The 18,958-nt window shown below is 44.8% G+C and overlaps 1 protein-coding gene across 4 annotated transcripts in view; it reads left to right on the forward strand.

Moving 5' to 3' along the window:
• Window positions 1-10,726, forward strand: part of LOC121331065 (ras-specific guanine nucleotide-releasing factor RalGPS2) — a 55,073-nt gene extending 44,347 nt beyond the window's left edge. For 3 of the 4 annotated variants that reach the window (XM_041278215.1, XM_041278217.1, XM_041278216.1), the window contains exons 9-20: window positions 101-238; window positions 1,172-1,262; window positions 2,115-2,182; window positions 2,469-2,613; window positions 2,944-3,095; window positions 4,249-4,303; window positions 4,833-4,910; window positions 6,209-6,314; window positions 7,189-7,281; window positions 9,512-9,617; window positions 10,025-10,116; window positions 10,242-10,726. In XM_041278215.1, coding sequence (XP_041134149.1) covers window positions 101-238; window positions 1,172-1,262; window positions 2,115-2,182; window positions 2,469-2,613; window positions 2,944-3,095; window positions 4,249-4,303; window positions 4,833-4,910; window positions 6,209-6,314; window positions 7,189-7,281; window positions 9,512-9,617; window positions 10,025-10,116; window positions 10,242-10,271 — 1,154 coding nt within the window. In that variant the 3' untranslated portion in view covers window positions 10,272-10,726. The remainder of the gene's footprint in view (window positions 1-100; window positions 239-1,171; window positions 1,263-2,114; window positions 2,183-2,468; window positions 2,614-2,943; window positions 3,096-4,248; window positions 4,304-4,832; window positions 4,911-6,208; window positions 6,315-7,188; window positions 7,282-9,511; window positions 9,618-10,024; window positions 10,117-10,241) is intronic. The other variant, XM_041278218.1, reaches the window with a different exon arrangement.
• The last annotated feature ends 8,232 nt before the right edge of the window (window positions 10,727-18,958 follow it).

The following is an 18,958-nucleotide window of genomic DNA, read 5'->3' on the forward strand; positions in this document are numbered from 1 at the left end:
GTACTGCCTTCAGCACTGGGTGGATGCCCAGCAGAAATCTACAGCTTTGAAATCATCCTTGGGCGTGGCCTGCATGCTGATATTGCTTTGTCTGTTGCAGGGATGTATCTGTCGGACCTGACCTACATCGACTCTGCCTACCCCTCCACAGGAAGCATCCTGGAGAACGAGCAAAGATCGACTTTAATGAACAACATCCTGAGAATCATCTCTGACCTGCAGCGATCCTGCGAGTATGGTAGGTAGAAAAAGGAGAGACCAGTCCTAAAGGTGGAGACACACTGGGCAGCACCAACAGTCCCTGTTTTAAAGTGGGCAGCACTAACGGGTCCCTGTTCAAACTGGGCAGCACTAACGGGTCCCTGTTCAAACTGGGCAGCACTAACGGGTCCCTGTTCAAACTGGGCAGCACTAACGGGTCCCTGTTCAAACTGGGCAGCACTAACGGGTCCCTGTTCAAACTGGGCAGCACTAACGGGTCCCTATTTGTCCTGCCACGGTGATTAGCCAAAAAAAAAAATTGATTCCAAAAAATGGAAAATTATTTCAGAACTGATTTTCATAATGTTTGACTGATCATATGAAAAATAATTGAATGCCCTGTAAAATAAATAATTCAAGAGTAACAATTTCTTTGGATTGGAACCAGTATCCAGCTGCTCAGTTTGTTTTCGTTTCCTCTTCCTATATCCCTGGGCCTGGCTGCCTTTCTGATCCACACACATCTACCCTGCTGGAGATACTCCCCTGAACGGGTACACTTCGTATCTGTTTCAGTGAGCTTGTGGGTGGCAGCATGGGATCTGGGAGTCGTCCTCGTTTCTTGGCTCTCCTGGGATCCCAGCCTGACCAGCGGAGTCAAGATTCTGACACAAGCCTCAGTTTTTGTTCCACGATTGCCGATGTAGGTCAAGAGGATATATTGGGCTTTGGCCAGGGTTACTGGAAACAGTAGTTCTGGTCTGTTCAAACGTAATGAAGTCAAATGTTCAGTAAACTGCTGAGACACTCAAATTGAATTTATTCCTGAGCATAATTATTTATTTGTTTCCTTCTTAGAACATGCATTCTTACTGCTACACCGTGCCCTTTCCTTAATGTAGCCATGCTTCAAGGAATTCTTATTTAGGAATTAAATCAAAGACTGACCTCTGTTTCATCCTTAATCTAGATATACCAGTATTGCCTCATGTTCAGAAGTACTTCAACTCTGTCCAGTACATTGAAGAACTCCAGAAATTTGTAGAGGATGACAACTACAAGTAAGTCATTATTAGGCAACTCCTCTGGGGAGAGCAGCATGCACATTTGATGGTTCACCACCATTTACAGCTGAAAACTATATATTCACATGTGTGTCCATAAAAAACCTTGAACCTAGAATTGTATAGAAATGTAAAATGTCATTCCTCATGGGTGGGGGGGGGGGGCTTTCTGCAGCCGCTCATCAGTCACTGTTGATTCAAATCAGCTTGTGTTTTTGAGGCATTGTTAATTCAGTATGTCTATTCCTATTCCTGTGTTATCTGAATTGAAAGTGAAGTGAGGCTGACTGGTCCCTGGGAATATAGAAATTCAAACCCACTGTACACCTCTGAACGGCACCAGTTTCTACCGGCCTTGCTGGTGACCCTGGCTCAGTAGACGGGTGTGCCTGGGTGAGGGGAGCTTGTCCTCCTTCCTGCAGGGTGCCCTGCTTGTGGGCAACAGAACCCACATCTAAGGGAGAGGAGAGAATACCTGTCATCACTTCCACAGATCCTGTAGCATGACAGAGTGGGACTCCCTTGTGCGAGTCATAGTGCCTTTCACTCTTGAATTGGACATCCTGTCAGCACAAAGAAAACTCATCACTCTTTCCCTCTGCTGCGGTGACTACAGCCTCCAAGTGCAATAGTGTCTTAGTGACTTAGTTTAAATCCATACTGACTATAATTAAATGGATACTTTCAAAGCCTTGTCTGTGCTGCTGACGACAAGTTACCCCTGACAGTCGAACACTGATAGGACTGTATCTGTTCGTTTGTCCCTCTGTTTTTTCTGTAGTATCTAGATATCTGCTTATCAAGTTGCGTGGAAGCGTTCTTTATCACTGTTCTTCCTCCCTCTTGCAGGCTGTCCCTGAAGATCGAGCCAGCCACAAGCACCCCTCGTTCCACAGCATCTCGGGAGGATTTAGTAGGTAAGGCATCGGACATTTTAACACAGGTTTATTTAACTTGGTATAAAGAATAGAAAGGAATCCTCTGAGAACTGGAGAAGCTATATAGCAAGTCTTGATGAGAGCTGGGAAACAGGTTGGCCTGTTGTATTATAGGTGCAGACTGGGAGGTGGGATTTGCATTGTTGATGGAGCAGTTTTTAGGCTGTTTGGTGTTAGACTGGATCTTTGCAGATTTTTTTTTGTTCTTGGTTTTTTTATGAGGATGTTTCTGACCTGCCGTCATCTGCTCTCTGCTCACCCCCAGGTCCCGACGCAGTGGCCTCCCCCCAGAGTGGCCGGCGTAATGTAGCGGGAGAGGGGGGCGCCTTATCAAAAGTGCCCCCTACGCCCCCATCGCCCCGAAACCTCATACCCTACGGACACAGGAAGTGCCACAGCTTGGGATACAAGTCAGTACAATCTCTTTGCCTGTCCGTCCAGATGATAGGCTTTTAAATATTTAACATTTAGCTTGTGCCAGAATCTCTTGCTTGTCATTTTTTCCTGCTTGTAATGTGGTTCTAATTGATGGATTATTAATATACTCTGTTGGAGTCGCCCCCTTAGCAATTTCATTTATTTGACAGTTTTTTTTTTGTTTTTTTTTTTTTTTTTCATGGCTTGGCCAGCATCCTGGTGTTGCGTCTTGATGACCAAGTGATTTGTGTTATTTGTTACTTCGCCCCCTGTTGATGATTTCCCTCTGACTCAGGTTGCATTGTGTGTGTTTTGTCTCCCAGCTTCATTCACAAGATGAACACAGCAGAGTTTAAGAGCGCAACCTTCCCCAACGCTGGCTCTCGACACCTGCTGGACGACAGCGTGATGGAGATCCACACCCCCTCACGGGGGCAGGCTGAGAGCTCCACCCTCTCCAGCGGCATCTCGCTAGGTAACGGGAAAGTGGGGGCAGGGCAGAGAGCTCCACCTCTTCAGCTGCATCTCGCTAGATAACGGGAGAGTGGGACGGGGCAGAGAGCTCCTCCCTCTGCAGCTGCATCTCGCTAGATAACGGGAGAGTGGGGCGGGGCAGAGAGCTCCTCCCTCTGCAGCTGCATCTCGCTAGATAACGGGAGAGTGGGGCGGGGCGGAGAGCTCCTCCCTCTGCAGCTGCATCTCGCTAGATAACGGGAGAGTGGGGCGGGGTGGAGAGCTCCTCCCTCTGCAGCTGCATCTCGCTAGATAACGGGAGAGTGGGGCGGGGCGGAGAGCTCCTCCCTCTGCAGCTGCATCTCGCTAGATAACGGGAGAGTGGGGCGGGGCAGAGAGCTCCTCCCTCTGCAGCTGCATCTCGCTAGATAACGGGAGAGTGGGGCGGGGCGGAGAGCTCCTCCCTCTGCAGCTGCATCTCGCTAGATAACGGGAGAGTGGGGCGGGGCGGAGAGCTCCTCCCTCTGCAGCTGCATCTCGCTAGATAACGGGAGAGGGGGACGGAGCAGAGAGCTCCTCCCTCTGCAGCTGCATCTTGCTAGATAACGGGAGAGGGGGACGGGGCAGAGAGCTCCTCCCTCTGCAGCTGCATCTTGCTAGGTAATTGGGCTGGAGTCCCACTTCTCTCGTAAACGCATACAGAAATGTGTAATTGATGATGATTTCATACTATCAGGAACCAGCTAAAATACTGTGCTTGTTTCTACTGCAGGAAAGAGATGGGGTATTTTTAGGGTTATATGAACTGCAGTGAATCAATAACACTGCTCCTAACACTAGATTAGCAGCCACTGTTTAATAATATCAAGAGACCCCTATGGTGTTAGCTTACGGGTATCAGTAAAGTTAGATAAATAAATAATAATGTAAAAGTGTATTTCTTTAAACAGACTTTCCCATGTATTCTTGTTCTTTAAATTTCCTTGAAATGTTTCTGGCAGTAGACATTTGAACAGGGTTCATTATTCTAGGTGCATTTAAAGGGTTCATTATTCTAGGTGCATTTAAAGGGTTCATTATTCTAGGTACATTTATGGCATTCATAAAGCAGAAGATTGATTGCCTCCTTGTGTGTGAATGCATCTGACTGGCATTATCACATTTTGTGTGTGCAGGGAGCAGTGAAGGATCAGAGCTCAGTGAAGAGACTTCTTGGCCTGCTTTTGAGAGGTAAGGATAACAGCAGCCTGCATTGTATCCCTCATACACAATACTGACGGGCTCAGTCAGAGAGAAAATAAACTGAAAACTGGCATCTCAATACTAGAGATCCTGGAGCCTGCAAATTCAATGTAAAGTACATAAGAGCCAGCGGAAATCAAATACAGGAGACGTTAAGAACAGGCACCTTTCAGCCAGCAATGGAATAGACTGGAACAGTCATGTCCTATTCCAAAAGAGCAGAGTTTATCATTTCATAAATTGTGGTGGTTTGAAATGGGCAGGATTTTATGTTTTGTAATCAAGAGGAAAAAAAACTAATTAAGATTCTTGATCCTGTATTTTGAGAAGTACATGGAAATTCACCCTATTAAATGTTGTGTTTTTTTTTTTTAATCATTGCATTGGAATGTTGCCATATGCTATATTTCATATCTCAAGGACCTACGAGCAAGTGCATATGAATACGTATGCATTTTAATAACCTTCAATTCTACATGTATTTGTTCCCTTCAAAACATATCCTGAAATCCAACAGGCACCGCTTCTATCACTCGCTCGGCCCTGTAACAAGGGTGGCAAGGAACCCCCACCGAGGACACCAGAAAGCCAGCAGGTACAGCCCCCCCAGGCTGGGGGGAGCCATTAGTAGGGTGCTGGTTTGTTTGGGGTGCAATGAGGTGGTGGTCTTTCTCCTGTGTGATTCTGTTCCTTGTCCCTCCCATTAGTATCCTGCTAATAGTGGTGGAGGGCTCCATGCAGTGCCGTCACTTTCCTTTCCAAATGTGTGATGTTGGCTCTTTTCCTCCTCGCAGATTCTTCCTGCTGTTGCTTTTCAGTTTCAGACTGACCCGTCCCCCATTTAATAAAGGACTTGCATCCCTGAGACCAGGTTACAAGACTAGAGCAGAAAATGTGTACTCTTTCTTGTAGGAGTCAGCAGCCTTGAATTAAGCACAAAAGCTTGGCAGCACCCCGCTCTCACACTCACTCGCACACACACACACAGGCTTGACATGAATAATCTTTGCTTACTGGGTGCTGGGCTCAGATTAACCCAATATATGCAAAGTGAGGACCGAATGAAACCAGCAGCACAGCGAGGGCACGTTGGTGATGAGAAAGCAGCTCGAGTTGAATCCCTTTTGTAAGCAAAAAACCAGCAGGCAGGTAGGTACAGTGTAACAGATTGAATGCACAGCTCCTCATTCTGAAAGCAGGAGCACCCAGCGTTTTGGAGAAAGTGATTCCCCCATGCAGCTGGTAGAAATGGGGTTTAGAAGTGTACTAGTGTGAGGTAGGAAATCCGTACTTAGCAATGCACTGTGCTTTAATACCGTTCTGTGCTGCGGAAGGTTTTAAAAGTAATAATTCATTAATTCACTGCTGAAAATGTGTGTGTGTTTTGTTTGATTTTTCAATTAGTGGCCCAGACAGAACAGCCCCCTGAGATGTATGGTAGCTGTGTGAGAAGGGTCTGCTGCACAGCCACCCTACTTCTAAACAGTTTGGAGTGACTGGCAATGGAGTGACATCAGCGTTACTTGATTTTTCTGTGTCGAGTCTGCTCAGAAATCTAATCATTTCTTGGCAAGCCTAGCGAAAGTAATTGCGCTTTCTCCGCTGGCACACAGAGTACGATTCAGTCAGTTACATTCTTTTATGGTGTTATTGCACAGGCTGTTTTCTTTTTCGTCTCTTATTTTTCATTAGTTTTTTGTTGTTTTTTGCCAATCAATTCTGGTAGCAAAGTAATGTTTGACTAGGTCTTTACTTCAGCCTGGAAATGAAGCACACAGCACAAGCGCATGGGTGAATGGGGATGGGGGAGAGTCCATAGGGTAGACAGAACCACGGAGCTGTGCCTGTAGAGCTGCTCTGTTCCCTGTCCTTAAGCGAGTCCCGTCTCACCAGCTCTGCAGAGTCCGAGGACCTGGCAGTGCATCTGTACCCGGGGGCCGTGACCGTGCAGGGGGTCCTGCGAAGGAAGACCCTCCTCAAAGAGGGGAAGAAGCCAACGGTAGGACATCCCATTGAGTCACAGACTGAGTAGCTGCTGCACTAATCTCAGAATACCTTGCCTAAGGTAAGATAAAATAGTCAAGATTAGTGAGACCAGCAGAGAGAAATACCCAACATTTAAAATAAGCTTGAGCAATCCATTGAATGAGTGAGTTGTTGTAAAAATGAAAAAGAACAAAAGTACTGCCTTGACCCAGACACACCTTAGCATTATTAACACAGTCCAAATTCTGTGTTTTTCTTATAGAGACCGATGGTAGTATATCCCATCCGAAAGTACACCATGAAACAACATTTTCCTAAAAAATGTACAATTACACTTCATAAAAGGAATGAAACCAGCTCTGTTGAAACCTGGCCAGTTTTGGAGAGCAGGGCCTGGTGCACCTCTTTGAATTCAGAATCCCGTGCCATGCAAACCTGGCTTTGATTCACATTTCTAATTGCTCTGTGAAACGGGGATACTGCGTCAGCCCTGCAGTTAGTTGAAAGGTGTGCCGTAAAACAGGCTGAGCTTTTCAGTAGAACTATTTCTTATTTTTACTAGTCCCTATGCAGTTGTGCAGGAAAGGGTATTTTATGGTTAATATACTTTTATAGAAAGTGCTATCCAAACACTGCACATTTTCCAACTGGGAAAGTGTTTTGCACAGTTTTTTCTTCTGATAATAAATACAAACCCTGTCGGGCAAAAAGCACTGGTGGAAAATTGAAACCGTTGATTTACACCTGCTTTCATTTCTTAATGAACATCTCAAAGAGGATACACGGGACCTTCACGTGATCCTCTCTATAGTCATGTATTCTTTATCATGTGCTTGAAGAATAATACGAATAGGGTTTATTTCTTGTATTGAAATGTGACATTGCAGGTTGCCTCCTGGACAAAATACTGGGTAGCTCTGTGTGGGACTCAGCTCTTCTACTACCCTGCCAAGTCCCTGAAAGCCACGGAGAGAAAGCATGTAAGTGTTTCACTGCTGCGCTGCACAACCAAAGGCACAGACTTACCAAATCAGCATTCATTCCAATAAAAGCAACCCACTTACAGCATGTAGATTTATCTTCGTGTTCTGCTTGAGGTACAGTTAATGGAAAAAGCATGAAGTCCTCGCTAGGGAGAACATCTTCTTTATACATTAGACTGTGTTAACAAAGTACTGCAGGCCACACAGGGGGCTTGTCCTCCTCGGTGTGTTTTTTGTCTAGTTAGTGTTCAGAAATGACATAATGTTTACAGGGTAAGCAGCTTCAAATGAAAAAAAATATGTATATCCCCTGTGTGTGTGTGTCTGTGTGTGTGTGTGTGTATATGTGTGTGTGTAATATATATATATATATATATATATATATATATATATATATATATATATATATATATATATATATATATATATATATATATATATATATATATATATATACTATATATTAAATATTGATATATATATACCTACTGGACCGTACCTCGAAGCAAATATATAATAAAAAGAGGCAGTTAAAATAGATATATAAATAAACATAAATGTAATTTGTTACAGTGGTTCTTTAGGACAGAAGTTAGCAATTAGTGAACTTTTCCCAAGGGGTTGCCTAGAAAAATGTCAGAAATACTGTAGCTATGTTTTTCATTGCTAGAAGAAATGTATGTAAAAGAAAGTGCTCCATTTAGCAGGAGTCAAAACACAACTTTCCCAGCTGGCATGGAAACGGTTGAGTGCCTTACAGGAGCCTCTAGGGAGCAAACAAGGCAATTAATAGAGTGGTGCACTAATCTGCTCAGCCGGGTGTCAGAGTCCTCGAACAGATGTCTTTGCTCGTGCAGAATAAAGACCCTTACAATAACATCATCATCATAGTCATAGTCAACAATGTGCCAGTTTCCATTCCCAGCGTCGCTGTGGGTTAGATTACCAAGCCTGTGCGTGATCACAGTAAGCCCGGCACCCAGCTCTTTGACGGGGGCTGCTTCGCAGTAAAGCCCTTTCTCCTCATAACTGGATGATTAAGTTTCCATTCAGAACGGGGTACAAATGAGCTTTTATTAATGCACAGTCACTAAAGCATTCCCTGCTTCCTGTTTTACTTGAGCTGGAGAATAGCAATATTTATAAGCTCCAAACACCGTGTACATTATCACAGCTGCCAGCACGACACTAGCCAATTCACTGTCCTGTTATACATTAACCAGGTCAGCCAGCCGGCTGTATACAGTGTGTGTGCGTGTTTTCAAAACTGTTTATTTCACATATAAGCCATTACTGTTTCTGTAAGTTTAATGCTGTTTAATTGCTGTGGGTCTAAAATAAAAAAAATAAAACATACCTTGAATGGATCGGCAGAGTTATCCAACAGGTCTGCTGTACTTGAAAAGGCAGAACTATCACTGTGTGTAATGAGTGTTGACGTACTGAATGTACACACTGAATAATGGCTCTGATTGTGCTAATGCCCGCACCACTGCCTTGTAATGTGTTAACACTATGAGCCAGGCCTGGGGGAGCAGGGACAGTTACTCAATACAATACAGTTTCTGTACGCTGCTCGCTGCCTGCTCCATGTGCCTCTTATCCCATTGGATACGCTCAACGGGACCTGCCCACACAACCCACAGCAAAGCTCCCCAGAGCTAAGCTCTCATCATATTTAGAATTATACACAGCATTTTGTCCACCAGTCACGGTGTACTTTTAGTTTTCAACCTCTTCAGCATATGCTATACTTAGTCACATAAACTGCACATGTGTGTGGTGTATTTGATCAACAATAATGAACAATGTGTCAGTCTGTTACTGGCATGAGTGAATGCAGTGTTGGACTTGCTCCCCAGCCCCCAAGGTGATGATGCTGGCATTTAACTAACTCTCCAGTAATGGACTGGACTGTGTTTCCTGTACCCTACCATTCTCTAAAGTAATATTTGGTAAGAGGATCAGTTTCGCTGTAGACACGATTCTCAAACTGAAGCAACTTGGGTCTGCTGCACAGAAATACAGGTACGGTACATGTAGATTTGTTTTTTCAGTAAAGAATTGTTATTCTTAACCGGATGGTCTTTTATAGCACAACTCTCTGCAGCTGATTCAGCGGGTAGTTTTAAAGTGTAAATGATCGGCCGAGTTGGTGTGCTCTAGTGCTGATCCGTTGAGCTTTCAGTAGGTTGTTTTATTTTAATTTTGTTGTATTTTTTCCCAGTTCAAGTCAAGCTCCAGTAAGAGCACATCAGTGCTGGGCTGGATGGCGATGATGGCAGATGACCCTGAGCACCTGGACGTGTTCCTGCTCACAGACTCTGAGCACGGTGAGTCAGTGTGGAGCCAGGGGACGAGACTCTGTACATGGGACTGCATGCAGGACCTGGAGAACAGTGCAGACGCTTAGAAATCTGTCACACCCCTGCCACTCATCATGCACTTTAAATACAGCACATAACTATATGAACAGCCTCTGCTAACAGTGCATCCAGGCCCCAGGAGCTCCTGCATTGAAGAAGCTGATTCTATGAATACCTCCTTCACACCACGGTCTATTTGAGATTTACCTTAGGGAGGGTAACCCTGAGGCAGTTTCGTTGATATTGATAAACCCTTCTTTTAAAGCATCTATGATTTTGATTTGTTTTCTGTGTGTTTATAAAATAAATTGCATGCTGTTAATATTAAAATAATTGTAAAGTGAAACGCTGTTGTCTTGAATGTGCCCTTTCAGGAAACTCCTACAAGTACCAGGCAGGGAACCGGATGAATGCCTTGCTGTGGTTTAAACACCTGAGTGCTGCCTGCCAAAGCAACAGACAGCAGGTAACCAGGCCCTGCCTTCTCGTGCTCAGCCTTGTCAGAACAGCATGTTCAAATGGGTTGGTTCAGACTTCAGAGTTGCACCAGATTAATGCTTTTGAACTGTGTTCTTGTTTCCCCTTCTGAAGGTTCCGACAAATTTAATGTCTTTTGAGTAGCTTCTGTGAACGAAGGACCAGGTGAACTGCTGTACAGAAAAGACTGTAAGGATATTGGGAGAGACTGAGACAGCAATCACTAACAATGTGCCACAGCAGAGCCCAGCCTCGCTGAACAAGGCAACTAAAAGCACTAACATATGAAGGGGAGCTGAGCCCTGCAGCTTTGGAGGGGAGACACTGAAGACTATATCAGAACTGCCATGGACTCTGTGCCCACTTTGCACTGAACGTGACCTGTGGAACCACTGCCTTAAGGAATGAGAGGGAAACAGAACAATTAAAGAGACTTGACACCAATTAGTGTGCATGTCTGTTCCAGCAGTGCAGGTCACGGGTGTGTACGTTTACTACTGAATCTGGAGGACCTTCTCTTCAGCTCCCCTCCCTTTTTGAAGACCTGGGTGTTTTGTGTTTTAACAAAAGGGAGGTGTCTTTGTCAGACTTCTTTTATTTTTTTCTTTCTATCTCTGATCATTTGGTTGTAATCCCCATTATGCTATATTCTCCTCTGTGAATTTAGTTTCAAGCAGTATGAATGCTGTGTTGGATTTCATTTGCATTTGACACGACCACGTAACAGGCCTTATTGAGCTGGTAAGCTAACAGTCGACCCACATTCAAGTGTCTGATGGGTTCACAATTAGTGTTTGTTATTTTACATGGTTAAAACCAAGAAGTCTAGAGCCAGCACATGGTGCAAACATGTGGTTTGTGTTTTACACCAGACTGCCCTGTTTTTTTAGTTTTTTTAAGGAAAGGTTATAGGGATGGCGGGGGAATGGTATTTGATATTCAAAAGGGTTCGAATCTTACAGGATTTTATAACACATAAATATTTAAATAGTTTTCAGTTTTTGAAAACCTTTTTGTGAGCACAGGTTTTAATCACTAATGTTAGCAATAACCTGCAATCACTCACGCTGATTCACCCTCCCAGTGCAGAGAAGCACCAGGAGCTTTAACTCAGTGGGTGTTTGTTGTGAACCTCACTGTACTGTGGAGACACTAGACTGCTGCAGGTTCACTAGAGGGACAGCACTTCCACTTCTCATTGTTAACCAGCAAAGCAGATACAGGCTGGGTCTTCACTTTCCCTTTGTCTACTCCATAACTCCTCTTTAGCGCAAACTAAAAACACTTTGAGGAGTAAAAACCAATTTGTTTTCCCCGTAGTTGGCAGTATTACTGTGTAGAAGTGGTTGCACATGTCTAGGTTCTTTTTGGTTTTTTTAATGACCTGTTACAATTGATTTCCCAAGTGTTGGTTCTGATGTGTTTTGTAGCCTTCTGTTTCTCTTCTGATTGTTTGATCTTTGCTCAGATGTACCTGTAGAGTTTTTTTTGGGCCACACTGCTGCAGCTCATTTGGATTTCCAAGCTCTATTGGTGCACGTCAGCAGGGTGCTGGGTAATGACTTTGCAAAGCTTCATTCATAGAATTACTAACGCTTCCCAGGCATTCCAGCAGTGCAGTGCAGTTACATTGACATCACTTCATCTGTTTACTCATTTACCCGTGAAAGCTGAATCTATTAGCAGACACCATTCATGTTCTTACGCTGGTATTCAAACTGCTGGAATAGAAATGATTTTCACCCCCTGGAGACCACTGCAGTAACAGTTATCAAAAATACAAGCAACTGCTTGCTTCTAAACTCTGTTGTTTTTGTTGTTGTTGTGGTTGTTTGTGCGATTCACAATGTCTAGAATCCAAAAGAATTGGATTAAAGATAGAAAAGCAACTGCAGTGATAGTGGTATCCAGGGTTAATAAAAGAACAAGGTGGTCCTCATCACTATGGTAGTATGTACTTTTTCTTTCTTTGTGCCCCCCCCCCCCCCCACACACACCCCCCACACCCTCCCCCCCCCCCCACCCTTTCTGATGCTCAACATTAGCTGTGCCGTTCAGCAGCCCTGGAAGCACCCAGCTTCAGCTCTGACTTGTGTTAATATACTTTCCACTCTCACACTGACGAGCTGTTGAAACCCTGAAGAACTGAAGGACCCAGTATTGGCAAGGATGCCGTGAAATGAATTCACCTTTTTGGTTTTGTTAATTTTGACCTTTGTTGGGATTGGTGATGTGAATGTTTATCAGGCTATGAGTCTACGTAAATAGGAGGGACTGGGATGTTTTGTGGTCTGTACCTGAGAATAGTTCAGATAAGGAGAGATTGTACAGTGTTTTATGTATTGAGTGGTACCATCCATGCTAAAGTCTAATGAGACTTTGACTTTTGAGTAAGACAAGAACAATGTGAACCTGGTGACTCTGTATTCTGAATAGGCAGGTTAGAGGCAGAGGGTGAGGGAGAGAGGTGACGCATTAAGCACAAGGAGGGAGCAGCAAGAACAGTTTACAGAGCAGTGAAGTCCTGCGCTGGTCAGCCTGTCGTCAGGGTTTGTGTGTATGCGAGTGTAAATAGTTATATATAGATTTTTTTTTTTTTTTATTAAGAGAAACAAGCACATCTTTAATAGCTAGCTAGCTTTGCTATACGTGGGACGTGTGCTGATCCATGAGAGTTGTTTAAACCCCACTGGTTTAAGTATTTTGTTTTTATTTTTTTTTTTTTTTTTTTTTTTTTTTTTTTTTTTTTTAATCTGAAATGATTTCATTGCATTTGAAAGTGCTTGAATGTAAACTTGCTATGGAAAATATCTGGAAACCTGACTTGTGCAGTTTTAAAATAAGTGTGTGTCTGTGTGTAAATACAAATCTTATCCTAGATTTAAGTGAGTTTTAAAACCAGTAATTTTTGTCGGAATACATCCGCATTCTACAGCTTGGCAAAGCCCCCTGTTGATGTGACAGTGGGGTAGATTGCCAGTTCAGCTTTGGCCAAGCTAATGTAGATCACATGGGAATCCTGTGCAGTTAAACAGGCCTCCGACAGCTCTGCTCTCTGTCTGCTGTGCCAGAAGATTAGTGTTGAGACACAGGGATCATTCTCTCAGTTTCAATTGCAATCTTGAAGCAGCTTGCGGTCCCACTGCTGCATTTGGACGTTTCCCTCCTTACCCCCAGATGGGTGAGTGGCTTAGAGCACACTGCATTGCCCGCTCTCTGCTATCCAGGATAGGGTCTTTAACTTGGGCCACTGCTGCATGTATAGTAAGACCTAATGCTTTACCAAGAACTGGCCTGACACAGGCCCCTTTTAGACACTCCTCCAGGAACTCCTAATCTGAGCCAGACTGAGTTTACATTTTATTTATTGGGCTTCATCAAGTGTCATAAAAGAGCTTGTTTAACTTTGGAAAGAACTGGCTAAAGCACTGGCATAAACCAGACCCTGTTGGATTCATCTTCCAAAGATCCAGTGTCTCGTGCGATCTTTAATATCAGTGGTTTTTAATAGAACACACGTTGCTAAGAAAACTAAACCGTGTTCCCCCAGACTAAGAGCGTCCATGTGTCTCGGTCATTGAGACACGATGTGAAGTCATACTACAAGCCCTGTCTGTGCTTTGGGATTGGCAGGTGCGAATGAGGATGATGATGCTGCACTATGACCTCTGTTGTAGAGTGATGTGCTGTTTTGGGGGGTTTTGTTTTTTTGTATGTATTGGTTTTGTTTCACTATCAATATATATATATTATATATAATTATATATATATATAATATTCTATATATATATATATATATGAAGCAAGCTGGAAAGCCTGTTTGTGCGTGTGTGTGATTTTATTGTGTGTGTTTGCACATAAGCTGTCATTGGAACACTTTAGGTACTGATTTAAACTAATCTTTCCTACTGAAATAAACTACTTGAATTGTTACCCGTCTCTGTTTATTTTGATATAATTGTAGTATTTCTTTTTTCCAAGTCTGTTAAGTTACGACCTTTACTGCAAAGACCGCAGGCCCTGTGTGTGTAACCTGCAGTGATTGTAGGCCATTGTAGTTTACTGTCCGCATCCACACACAGGAATCCCTTTGGATTTATTAATGCTAGCAAATCCAGAAAACACTGAAGAAATGAACATTTAGACAGAAGTCTTAATTACTTTTTAAAGTAGATTATTGTGAAAGCTGTCTCTCCACCCCCCTCCCTGGCCCTCCATTTCAAATAGAATTCCTCACAATCCCAACAGACAAGCATTTGATCCAGGGCCTGACAAGCTGGAGCCATAAATTTCGGACCTCCCTCCCTCCCTGTACATCCAGAGTATATTTTTCCACAGGATGATGCCTGCGGTTACGTAACTTCAGAGAGAAACGTTGTGATTTGATTGAATTGTTTTTCTTGTCTGTAGGGCTCCCCCGTTCACAGATTGCACTCTCCTGTATATTCCCAAGCAGGCAGTGTAGGATGTGTGCTTCCCTTACAGTACAAGTGGCTGTGTTCATGGGCTTGGTCCACACAAACTCCAGGGGCCGTGGCTCCATAGTGCTGAACACAGAGCTCTAAACTGTGTGGCTTTACAAGAGATGGTCATAGAAAGTCTTGCATTGCTCAGTGTGTTAGCTGCAGTCCTTCATAATCCAGCCTCCTGTGCATTCCTCAGAAAGCATATTGGGATGGTTCACTGATGTTTGTTTTAACTCTCTAAGGTAGTTTAGCTGTTCAGCTGTCCTCACCATTTTAAAAGGCTTTGTCACAATATGTGAGCATCCACTTGCTGCAGAGGGAGGTTATTATAATTGAAGTCTTGACTCCAGTCCCTCAAGAAGCAAAACAAATGGTGTTTTTGGCACCATGTACTGAACAAAACTCCTTGTATTTTCTACTTGGCTTCATGTGTGTGTTTATTGGACCACTGGCTGTGGCAGTGCTGTCTTAGCATGACAGCAAAGGGTTACAAGGCATGGCAACGTCCATAGTGAGTGAAGCACACTTGGCTCATTGACGCAGGAGAGAGCTGATAATTGTACACCATGCTTAAGCCAGGAGCAGAGAAACAAAAAACTAATCCGGAGCTGATTTTCCACTGGGAACTGTCATCTGAGCCGAGGTAATAAAAGATGAGATTATGAACTATGCAAATGTATTGTTCTTTTCCTTTTTTATGAGAAATGTAGGTGACTTTTTTTTCTGTAAGGGACTTGCACCCTTGGGAGACTAAAGCCCTCTGCCTGTTTATCTACTCTCTGGAGATGAAGCAAAGGAATAAACCAAGAGGCTATGAGAGGAGACAGAGACCTGCTAGTACAGTAATACCACCCTCTGCCCTCAACTAAGCCACACTGCCTCCCTGCCAGTCCCTCTGCCCTCAACTGTGCCACACTGCCTCCCTGCCAGTCCCTCTGCCCTCAACTGAGCCACACTGCCTCCCTGCCAGTCCCTCTGCCCTCAACTGAGCCACACTGCCTCCCTGCCAGTCCCTCTGCCCTCAACTGTGCCACACTGCCTCCCTGCCAGTCCCTCTGCCCTCAACTGCCACACTGCCCTGCCAGTCCCTCTGCCCTCAACTGTGCCACACTGCCTCCCTGCTAGTCCCTCTGCCCCCAACTGAGCCACACTGCCTCCCTGCCAGTCCCTCTGCCCTCAACTGTGCCACACTGCCTCCCTGCCAGTCCCTCTGCCCTCAACTGTGCCACACTGCCTCCCTGCTAGTCCCTCTGCCCATAACTGTGCCACACTGCCTGCCTGCCTGCCAGTCCCTCAGCTCTAATCACTAGCCCACACTGCCTGCGTGCCAGTCCCTCGGCTCTGGTTTGTGCGATTGTGCCGCGCAGGGTCTCTCCCCTGCTTAGTTTCTATGCTCTTGTTGTTGATGTTGTAACCTCGGCACTGGCAGCTGCACGCTCTGCACCAGTACGCTTCGTATTTATTTTCCTTTTTTCTTTGTTAACCTTGAGATAATGTCCGGCAGGGATTTCGTGAAACATATGGAAAGGCCCTTTAAGGTTTTTTCTTTCGTGTTTTCTTTTTTCCCCTTGACAAGTTTGAGCATTTTCCTGTACTAGTAATTATGATCTGTATTGCAGAGGCAAATACAGGAAACCCTGTCCTAGCAATCCAGGTTATCATCTTTTCCTTCTGCAATTGAGGGGGGGGGGGGTGTTTCTCCCAGAAGGAAGTGCTGGAGCACATTCCCATTCCCATGCCTTGGCTTGGCCTCAACGCTTATTTTATTTTTATCTGGAGCATGACAGTTGTTGGGTTATTTTATATAATTATATTTTATTTTATATATTTTTTTTTATTGGTAGTAAAGCCCATGTTTGATACCCATTAAAGAGCTCAGTAAAATAACAGCATCTGGAAACTTTCAAAAACCAGAGAGCGTTTCCAAAGGAGGCAGGACACAATTCAGCTTTAATGTTATCAACTGGGGAAAGCTGATTAGTGGTTAGAGCTGAGTGACTGGGAGGGAGGCAGTGAGGTCTAGTGGTTAGAACTGAAGGACTGGGAGGGAGGCAGTGTGGCCTAGTGGTTACAGCTGAGGGACTGGGAGGGAGGGAGGCAGTGTGGCCTAGTGGTTACAGCTGAGGGACTGGGAGGGAGGGAGGCAGTGTGGCCTAGTGGTTACAGCTGAGGGACTGGGAGGGAGGCAGTGTGGCCTAGTGGTTACAGCTGAGGGACTGGGAGGGAGGCAGTGTGGCCTAGTGGTTACAGCAGAGGGACTGGGAGGGAGGGAGGCAGTGTGGCCTAGTGGTTACAGCTGAGGGACTGGGAGGGAGGCAGGGAGGTCTAGGGGCTAGAGCTGAGAGAGGCAGTGTGGCACAGGGGTTAGAGCTGAGGGACTGGGAGGGAGGCAGTGTGGCCTAGTGGTTAGAACTGAGGGACTGGGAGGGAGGGAGGCAGTGTGGCCTAGTGGTTACAGCTGAGGGACTGGGAGGGAGGCAGTGAGGTATAGTGGTTAGAACTGAGGGACTGGGAGGGAGGCAGTGTGGCCTAGTGGTTACAGCTGAGGGACTGGGAGGGAGGGAGGCAGTGTGGCCTAGTGGTTACAGCTGAGGGACTAGGAGGGAGGCAGTGTGGCCTAGTGGTTACAGCTGAGGGACTGGGAGGGAGGCAGGGAGGTCTAGGGGCTAGAGCTGAGTGAGGCAGTGTGGCACAGGGTTTAGAGCTGAGGGACTGGGAGTGATTTCTGATAGAGGAGGAACAGACAGCAGGCATCACATTGGGGTTTGTTTATTTCTTGTTTTGTTGCTGGCGTTTTGAAATTGTTCAGTTTTTTTTTTTCTTTTTATACCACACCTGTAATGTTATATTAAAGTATGTAATTTTATATTAAATCATTTATTTTTAAAATCCCTGCCCTGGTACACAGAGAGCCTGTGCCTCAGGAGAAATGGCAGCTTGTTCTCTAAATACAAACCCTCGACTCCTTCTGCTCAGCTCAGCTTTCTGTGAGCCACTGGTGTGCCTGTAGTCACAGCAATAAAAACAGCTCTCCTCCTTGCTCGACGCCTGCAGATGCAACGCCAAAATCTGCCTTTCCTGTGCAAGAATAGAGAGCGGGAGGGAGGGAGGAGCCTCCATCTTAGTTTTTTCACTCTTGCTTCAGTTTTCTTATGTGATCACAGCATGTTGACAAGAATCCCGAAAGGAGACAGCTTATGGAACACAGCCAGGGTGCTTACCAGTAACCCTGTGCTTTCTGAGGTCGCTGTGCCTTCTCAGCTCAGACCACTGGAACACACTGCCTCCCTCCTTTCCAGTTTCTCAGCTCAGACCACTGGAACACACTGCCTCCCTCCCTCCCAGTCCCTCAGCTCAGACCACTGGACCACACTGCCTCCCTCCCTCCCAGTCCCTCAGCTCAGACCACTGGACCACACTGCCTCCATATTTAAGTATTTACCTGTTTCACTGTAAAACAAAATCCCCCTATATAAAACATTAGTGCGTGTGCTGCCTTCTGCTTGATCAGAGTCTGATCAAATGAGGATTGTAATGCAGCAATGCCCCCTGCTGGTAGAGAGAGGTGAGGACAGTGAGCAGCCTCTGGGGTTGTCTGGACCAGTCTCTGCCCTCTCTGTGCTGGTACCCCACACTAGAGCAGGGTGTTGATTCCACCAGGAACTATGAATCAGCCATGTGTCCGTGTGCATGACACAGCACACCATCTACACTAGAAAAATAAAGCCAGTCGTTAATACACGTTAACTTAAAAACAGTTACAGTCGTCTGCATTCCTTGAAGTTATGCTGACAAAAACACGTAATATGTATTTTTGTAGTCATTTAGCAGACGCTTTTATCCAAAGCGACTTGAACTGTGCATCACAGCTGCTGCTGCAGAGTCACTTCCCAAAGTGACACGGTTTTACGTGCCATCCACGGCTTATCTAAAAACTTAAGCACGCAACACATTAAATTAACAATCCTAAATACAGGAAACAACGTTATGAAAATGAAACACTAAAACCCAATGAAAATATGAACGTTATTTGTATCGACACCATGTGACAGGCTGCAACCCTGCGAATCTCATCTGCAGCAGCTTAGGGCGCTTTTTAAAATGTCGATATCTGTTCCACCGAATATGTGATTACCGTCATCTACTGGTTAAAGTAAATCATTACACGTTTATGGCCCCAGATAAAATCAACCGTCTGTGTGTTATCCATATACAAACGAATAGTACAGCAAGTTAACACACGTCTCTTTTCTGCTGGGTTTTTCATAAGCTGAAACCAATACAATAGTTGAACATGTAAACATATTCTGATTCTCGCAAAAGAACACAATGTACAAATAACTAATGTTCCTTCAAAGGGGCGCT

This window comes from Polyodon spathula, chromosome 18, assembly GCF_017654505.1.
Source record: "Polyodon spathula isolate WHYD16114869_AA chromosome 18, ASM1765450v1, whole genome shotgun sequence".
Taxonomy (NCBI): Eukaryota; Metazoa; Chordata; class Actinopteri; order Acipenseriformes; family Polyodontidae; genus Polyodon; species Polyodon spathula.